This window comes from Calidris pugnax, unplaced genomic scaffold (genome assembly GCF_001431845.1).
Source record: "Calidris pugnax isolate Ruff unplaced genomic scaffold, ASM143184v1 scaffold371, whole genome shotgun sequence".
Classification (NCBI taxonomy): Eukaryota; Metazoa; Chordata; class Aves; order Charadriiformes; family Scolopacidae; genus Calidris; species Calidris pugnax.
Window position 1 is genome coordinate 318094 of NW_015091373.1, and position 7970 is coordinate 326063.

General features: G+C 66.4%; 2 protein-coding genes across 3 annotated transcripts in view; one reads left to right on the forward strand and one right to left on the reverse strand.

Moving 5' to 3' along the window:
- Window positions 1-57: 57 nt before the first annotated feature.
- On the forward strand, window positions 58-5043 carry MUC1 (mucin 1, cell surface associated). 2 transcript variants are annotated; one of them, XM_014961283.1, is made up of 7 exons: window positions 58-1046; window positions 1869-2581; window positions 2770-2843; window positions 2924-3066; window positions 3393-3508; window positions 3603-3749; window positions 4788-5043. In XM_014961283.1, exons 1-7 carry the CDS (start codon window positions 995-997, stop codon window positions 4860-4862), a joined length of 1320 nt encoding a protein of 439 aa, XP_014816769.1. In that variant the 5' UTR covers window positions 58-994; the 3' UTR covers window positions 4863-5043. The 2 variants fall into 2 exon arrangements, with proteins under 2 accessions (XP_014816769.1, XP_014816770.1); XM_014961284.1 differs by having other exon boundaries at window positions 1016-1108.
- Window positions 5044-7506: 2463 nt separating this feature from the next.
- The window catches only part of TRIM46 (tripartite motif containing 46), an 8188-nt gene continuing 7724 nt past the window's right edge, over window positions 7507-7970 (reverse strand). The window contains exon 11 of the mRNA XM_014961360.1: window positions 7507-7756. Coding sequence (XP_014816846.1) covers window positions 7583-7756 — 174 coding nt within the window. The 3' untranslated portion in view covers window positions 7507-7582. The remainder of the gene's footprint in view (window positions 7757-7970) is intronic.

The window sequence follows — 7970 nt, forward strand, 5'->3', positions numbered from 1 at the left end:
GGGGGGGGGGGGGGGGTGGGCTCCATGCAGGGCTGCGCAGGATGTCGGGCATGGGACCCCCCCACCAAGCCTTCCCTGGGAATAGGGGCGCTTCCCGGGAACCGGGGCTGTCCCGCAGGGCAGGGAGGGAGCGGAAAGGCTGGCGTGGCCGGTGGTGCCAGGAGCACGCGTCACCAGGGAGGATGGGGGCTCTGCGCCCTGGCACGGGTGGCACCTGGTATCTCTGAGGTGGAGCATCGGCATCCGGCTTGGCACTGGGCATCAGCCTGGGCTGGGGGCCATGTCCTGAACTGGGAAGGGGGTCTTGTGCCCGCTGGGGCCCTCATGCTTGCCTGGGGGGGCCCTGGGACCTGGCGGGGAGAATAGTGGGAGGTACTGGGATTTTGTGGGGCCCCGGGCCCCACCTGCGTAAGCATTTCGGGGGGGCATCACTGGTGTTTATTTGAGTGTTGGGTGAGGCAGTGGCCGGCAGGTAATGATTAACCCCAGGCTGAGCCAGAGGATGAGGCCCCCCAGGCCCTGAGCGAGGGACTGGGGGGCGGCTCTGTCCCCCCAAGCTCCCCACCAGGTCCTGGGGTCTGTGGTTCAGCCCACAGCACTGGGCAGATGCTGGCCCCCACCCCTATCCAAGGACCCCCAGCCGCTGCCCCTTCCCCATGCCCCTGCCCAAGGTGGCATCCACCCGCAGCACGAGGACGCTGCTGGCAATGTCCCCCCGAGCCAGGGGACCGCGGGGGGACCCAGCCCCAGGGAAGGATGCCGTGAGGGCCCCACAGCAAGGCGGCACCCCGGGGCCCAGTGTCAAGCGGGGCGGAGGGAGCCCCCCTCCCTGGGGCCGGTGGCGGGGTGGGGCCTCCCCACCTGCTCCAGGTGCTCTATAAAGCTCCCGCCGCTGCTGAGCTGCCAGTTCCTGATTCCCGGATCGCAGAGCGTGCCGCTAGCTAACGGGAGAGCAGCTGCCGCAGAGCCCCGAGAGGCACCGGGACCCCCTGGGATGAGCCCCATGGCGTTCACTGCCCTCCTGCTGCTGCTGGTGCTGGGCGCAGGTGAGGGGCTGGTGGGACCCCAAGCTGGAGGGAGCTGGGCTGGGACCCGGGCAAGCAGAGAGGTAACGGGCTAGCGGGATGGGAGCTGGGTCCCCTGGGCTGCTTTCTGAGCGGGGGGGTGGCAGAGCCGTTAGCCCTTGAGTCCCCGGCAGCAGAAGCATCGCTGTCTCTCCTGGCCTGGCCCCAGGGTGCAGCACCCCAAGTCTGGTTGTCTCCAGCAAAGCTGGGTCCTGGGGTCACGGCTTCCCTTAGCTGTGTCCGAAAGGATCAGCCGGGCTGTGCCGGGGCCAGTCGGAGCAGGCTGTGCCTGGGGCTCACAGGCTGGTATGCAGGTGTGTCCCGGGGAGCCGTCCGGACCCCGGGCTCTCCTCCAGTGCCGCCGGCTCCTGTGGCACCCGCTGGGAAACCGCCCGGGAGCCGCCCGTGCTGGACGACAGCCAGGCCATGTGGGTCCCGGGGGGCCCAGTTGGCACCCCACCCTCCCAGCCCAGCAACCTGCAGCAAAGAGGTTTTCGTCTGGGTGGGGGGGCTGTTCCCAAGACCCCCAGTTTGGCTCCCTCAGGAGCAGGGGGGATCTGCAGGGCTGGGCACGGTGGCCAGTGCCAGCCACCCAGGTGGTACCACCCCGGCCCTCAGTGGTGCCATGTGTGCCCATCACAAGCCCCAGTTGTGGGATGTTCCTGAAGGTCTTGCCGTCGCGGGCATTGGGAGCTGCCGGTGGTTGGCGCCTGGAGGTCACGGTGCTTGTGGCTCAGGGGGGTGTCCAAAACCTCCCCCAACTGGTGCTGCAGTCCCAGCCATGACTCCTGGGGTTTCCTCTAGGTAAATGTAACATGGGTGAGACCACCGCAGAGACAACCGTGACCGACACAACCACCACAGAGACAACCACCACAGACACCACCACCATGGAGACAACCGCCGAGACAACTGCCACCCCCATGATCACCCCTCCCAACATCACCATCTTCAAAAACACAACGGGCGACAGTAACCAAACCTCCGCCCCCTCCCACCCCACGGTCTCCCTCACCACAGGCAACACCACAAACATCCAGTCCAGCAACAGCTCCACAGACAACACCACAGCCAAGAGCACCGCGGTGCCCACCTTTATCACCACTGTTGTCTCCCATGTCAATGCCACCACGAACGACAGCAGCTGGATCACCCCCATCAACACCAACACAACCAACAGCAGCTCTGCGGCTCCCACCCCCCCCACGGGTGCTGCCACGGGGATCCCCATCTCCAGCACCAGAGGCAACGGGAGCAGCAGCCCCCAGGTCAACCCCACGCAGAAAACCCCTGTCACCAGTCAGGGCAGCACAGCCCCCACGCAGACCCCCACGGTTGTGCTGGCCAGTAGCAGCGGTCCCAGCCCCAGCAGAGCCCCAGCCCTGCTTCCCACCGGGGTCCAGCTGCTCCGCCGTGTCCCGCTCTCTTTCCGCATCATCAACAGGAGCTTCAATGAGAGCCTGCGTGACCCCACCTCGAAGGACTACAGGACCCTCAGCCACACTGTCTTGACCATGGTGAGCCCCAGCCCTGAGAGAGCAAAGACCCCCCCGAGTCTGCACTGGGAATGAGCCCCCTCCCATCAGGGCTCCTCATAAAAGTGCCCTGAGTGTCTGCTCTGCCTTCCCCAGCCGGTCCCACGAGGGGATGGGAGGGAGGGGGTGTCTGCTGGGGAGGTGGCCGTCACCCCCATGCTTTGTTCCAGTATGAGCACGTCTTTGGCTGCGTGAGCTGCGTGGGCAGGCAGACCTACAAGGGATGCAGCGAGCTCCAGTTCAGGTGAGCCGGACAGCGTGTCCGGAGCAGAGCCCCTCGCAGGGGGCGGCCATCTGGGCGCTGACACCTCCTCTTGTGGGCAGCCAAGGCTCAGTGGAGGTGCAGTCCGTCCTTGTCTTTGGGCATGGCAACGACACCGTCACCAGTGCCGTCGCTGAGCAGCAGCTGAGGAAAAGCCTGGACCACAATGGCTTCATCATGGACCTGCAGCTGACCAGCATCCGGAGTGAGCGGGAGCTGTGGGCTGTGGGTGCAAGGGGGGATGGAGCCCCATGGGGGCGTTCTGGGGGGCTCTGCAAGCACTGCCCCACCCTGGCTTGGGCAGGGAGACTCCTTGGTGGGGGGGGACACACGGGTTTCCCTGTGAGAGAAGCTCAGGGCTCACAGCTGGCAGAGCCAGTGGTGGGACAGCACTGGGAAGACCAACTGGACCCTGTGGAGGAGGGCTCACCCCCTCGCATCCCATCCTGGGGGGTCTCTCAGGGCTGTTTGTCCCCCACCAGCCCTGTGGCTCTGCCCAGTGGCACAGACACGGCTCTGATCCTCTTTCAGGCACTGAGGAGGTGACATCCCCGGCACCGGTGCCTGCGGTCCCAGACTGGGCCATTGCTCTGCTGGTCCTGGTCTGCATCCTGCTGCTGCTGAGCATCCTCACCTGCTTCCTGATGGTGAGTCCCTCATCCTCACCGGTCTTCTGCTGGTGGGTCCCCTCTCCCCATCCCCATCCCTTCAGGCCCCTGACCCTTTCCCTCTCCCCGCCAGACCACCTGCACCTGCCGCCGGAAAAGCCGAGGGAAGCTGGACCTGCTCAGCACAAAGGACTCCTACCACCCCATGGCTGAGTACCCGCCGTACCAGAGCCACGGCCGCTACGAGCCACCCAACAGCAAGCCCAACCCCTACAGCCAGGTGAGAGCCCAGTGCTCCCATCCCCAGGGCTGCTTGCACCCAGCGTCCCGGCCGCTGCAGGGCTGGGGTGGTGCTGGAGAAAGGTGTTTTTTGGTGCAGGCGGGTGGGCTGGCCAGGTCCCTTGGCTGCCGGGTTAATGGCTAACGGAGCCAGTGGCCCTGGGAGCCCGCCCCATGCCGTTCCCTTCCCGGCTGGGAGGTGAGCCTAACTTTCACGCCTGGCTGGGGACGTGGCCAGCGCTGGCAGACCCAGCCCGGCTCTGGGGAGCTCCCTGTGACCTTGGGCAACCGCTCCCCCTGCCTGCTGGTGGGCAAGGGGGGGGCCCTGCCACCCCCCACTGCCCCTACTTGGGCTCGGCCATGTCCTGCCTGGACCCTGGCACCTGCTGGAGTTGGGGTGTCCTTATGCCATGGGGTTGGGGCTGGGCCCGGGGTCGTAGGGGGCCAGGGGGCTGCACCCCATATCCCACACCCCATATCTCGCACCTTGTATCCTGCTCTGCGTTTCCTGCACCCCATATCCCGCGTGGCAGCTCTGAAACCGAGGGCACGGCTTCCCCCCCCCCAAGTGACATGGGATCTGGGCGGGGTCACCCCAGTTCCCCCGACGTGCTGTGCCCCCCGTGTGCCGGCGCTGCGGGCGGGGGCCGTATCCAGCTGCTTGGCTCCGTGTGAGCCGCTCGCCCTGTTCAAATACCAGGGGCCTGGGTAAATATTTACCTTTGCTCTCGCTGGGCAGGCTTATCGCGCAGGAGGAGCAGAACACAGCTGGGGCCACTTCACCTCCTCTGCCAGCTCCTGTGCTTGGGGGGGAGCTCCGAGTGTGGGGGGGGCAGGGGGTGGGTGCTGGGGGGTTAGGTTCTGGGTGCCCATGAGGGCTCTGGGTGCCCACGGTACCCACAGCCAGAGCAGCTGCCAACCGTGCAGGGGGGATGCGCTTTGTGGCTGAGCTGATGCCTTTGGTGAGGGTGCCCTGGGTGGGGGGTCTGAGGAGGGGGCTCAGCCTGGCTCTGATGCCCCCCCCCCACTCCCTCCCCAGGTGGCTGGCACCAATGGCGCAGGGGTCGGCACCTTCACCTACACCAACCCCGCTGCCACCTCCGACAACCTCTGAGGGACGTGTTGGGACCTCCGGAGGGCAGCCACCGAGGGGAGGGGGCGGCTGCAGCCCCCCCCTGCTCCCAGGGGTGAGCAGCACTGGCCCCAGGCGTGTCCCCCGGTGCTGCTCGGCCCCTTGCCACAGGCAGCGGGAGCCGGATGGTTCTGGAGCAGCTGGATTCGTGCACATGACAGAACTGGATGAACAAAGACTTGGGGCGGGAGGGAGGGGTCCCTGCGTCCCCCAGTCCCCCGCACTCGCTTGGCTGTGCACCCCCTGCTCTGCACTGTGGGTAGGGGACCAGGCTGAGGCCCCCACTGTGCTCACCCCTGGGGGTTCAGTTGCTCTTTTTGAGGTGTTATTTTATATAAATATAAATCTGGGGTGTCGGCATGGGGCTTGGCTCGGAAGGGAAGCAGGGGTGGCAGGAGCCGTGGTATATTTATCGCATTTCCCAATAAAAGGATGGGCACAGTCGGGTGCCGTGTCCTGCGGGGCTGCAGTGACCTGGGCACACCATGATGCCCTGGGTGCCACGCTGGAGGAGGGACTCCCCTTCCAGCCCAGCAGCTGGTGGGATGTCTCCAGTGTGGTGTCACACACCTGGCTGAGCTCAGCCCAGCAGGGTCTTCTCTTGTTTCTCGGGCCAACAGATTTGGGGTTTGTGCTGGGGTTATTTCTCGCTCGCTGGCACTGTACCTCCAGCTTCCTGGGCACAGGCAATGTCCCTGTTCCGGGTGTCCCCCCAGGGTGTGACCATGTCCTGCTGGGACACCTCTTGCCCACATCCCACCCGCCTCTCCCGCACGCCCGGTTTCTGTCTTGTGAGCAAACATGTCTCATTTGGCACAACCGGTTACCCCACGGCTGCACCAGTGGCGGGTGGAGGTGATGATGGGGCACGGAGCAGCGGGATGAGCCCTGTAAAGGCAGCACGCGCGTCGCTGACCTGCCTGGCCCCGCTCCCCTGCCCTGCCTGCTCCAGGCTCGGCATCCTCCAAACCCCAAGTGAGCCCTGAAATGGCTTTGGGGGTTGCCGGGGGGGGAGTGGGGAAGGGCTGTGGGCTGTGCCGGGGGGGGCAGCAGGGTGGCCCCGGTGGGGCTGGGGGCTGCACTGGGACCTGGTCTGCCCAGCCCGGGTCCATGTGCCGGGCTGTGCCGGGCTATGATGCCCGGCCTTTGGGATGGCCAAGCCCTGAGCTGGGGGTGGGGGGACCCATGCCGAGGGCTGGGAGGGTTTTGGCAACTACTGAAAAGTCAGAAAAACAAGGAAACAAACCTTCCCCAAAGAAATCCCTTGTGCACCCAGGCACAGGGCCAGCGGCTTCGCCAGGAACCAGCCCCAGCCCCAGCCTGACGGCGTGTGGCTGGTGGCCACCTCGGCCGCAGCACGTGGGCTCCGGGTGGGGGACGTGGCTGTGCCAGATGCCCGGGGACCTGGGCGTGTGCCAGGAGGCACCTGGGCTGTGCTGGGGTGTGGGTGAGGGTCTGGGGGGTGCTCTGGGTCAGGAGGAAGTGGTGTCTGCCAGGCAAGAGTGGGTGACGCAAGCCCCAAGGGGGATGGTGGGTGCAGCCGGGGGGGCAGGGACGACTCTGCTGCTTTTGGTTTTCCATGTGCCTTGCTGACAGCCAGAGTTGCCAACAGCAACGGTGAGATCCAGAAGCCTTCCAGACTGGCGGGAGGGGGGGCTGTGGGGATGGGGGTCAGCAGGGACAGGGGGGCTGCAGGGACAGAGGGCCACGGGGATGGGGGTCAGCAGGGTCTGGGTGCGCCCCGGGGAGGGGGGGATCAGGGCAGGTAGGGCAGGAGCTGGGTGGTTTGGTGCAGGGTGGGCATTGTGGGGGGGGGATGTCTTTGCATGCACGTGAACAGCAGGACAAAACCGGGGGGGTGGACATGGGGCACAAGGTGCCAGATCCTGCCCTTGTATGCTAGGAGGAAGGGGCAAAGCCAAAAACGGTGTTCAAACACGTGTGTTTCCCCCCCGAGCCCTGCTGCCAGCCAGGGACGGGTTTGTGTGCCCAGGGCAGGGCCTGGCAGGGCGCGGGGGGGTTCCATGGGGCTGCTGCTGCCGCCTGGGGCTGGGCAGGACACTGTGTGCACCCCCGGGGCTCCCCCAGCCCTGGGCAGGGCCTGCAGGAATCGAAACTGGCGCCTGGGCTGGGCCCCACAAAGAGCTGCCTGTTTGCCCGGGCACCGGGGCCCCACCGGCTCCGAACAGGGGGGGCCGGTGTTCCCCAGGGACAGGCGCCAGGGGAGGACAGGGCCCTGGCCCCACACATGGCTCCTCCGCCTGCTGCGCCGCTCCCAGGGTACACAGGTGGGGGGGTCCAGCCCCCCATTACTCACCCCATGAGGATGCCCTGGCACCCAGCAGCCCCCGTAGGCTGGACCCCCCCTGCTGATGCCGTAAGGGTTTCCTCTCAGATCAGCAGGGAGATGGTCCAGGAGCCCCCCAGCCCCCAAGGAGGGGGTGGCAGGGGTCACGTGGCCAGGCAGAGCACAGGCAGGGACCGGACACGTCAGCACCGGCCAGACAGGATCGGGCCCCGCTGTCACAGCCCAAGGGACAGCCTGGGCCCATGGCCCTGAGCCCCGGGGGTGCCCACCACCCCACAGCCCCCCGCCCCGTACCACACTGTCCAGGCACTGGAGGAGTCTGGCATTGCAGTTTATTGTAGGAAACCATGAAAATACAGCAAATGTAACAGAACCCAGGAGAAACTATAGCAGCTCAGACAGATCCCGGTGTGGGACCGCTGGCACTGGCCCCCCCGCCGTGGATGGTGGCCCCGTGCAGCCCCCAGCCAGGTGATATCCCGACCCTGCGGCCACTCCAGCAGCATGTAGTTTGGTACCAAGCGGTGTCACAGGGGCCTGGCATGTCCATCCAGAGCTCGTGGCTCCCCTGGGGATAGGGCAGAGCAAGCCAGCGGTGCTGTGCAGCCCCCGGGGACAGTGGGGACACCGAGGACCCCGCAGCCCGCAGGCGGGACGCGGTGGCGGCTGGGCCCAGCTGCGGTGCTGCAGCCAGGTGAGCCACATTGAAAATGAGCCGTTTGTAAAAAAGGTCTTCACACCTCGTTCCAGCCCAGCTCCCCCCCACCCTCTCTCCCCCAGCC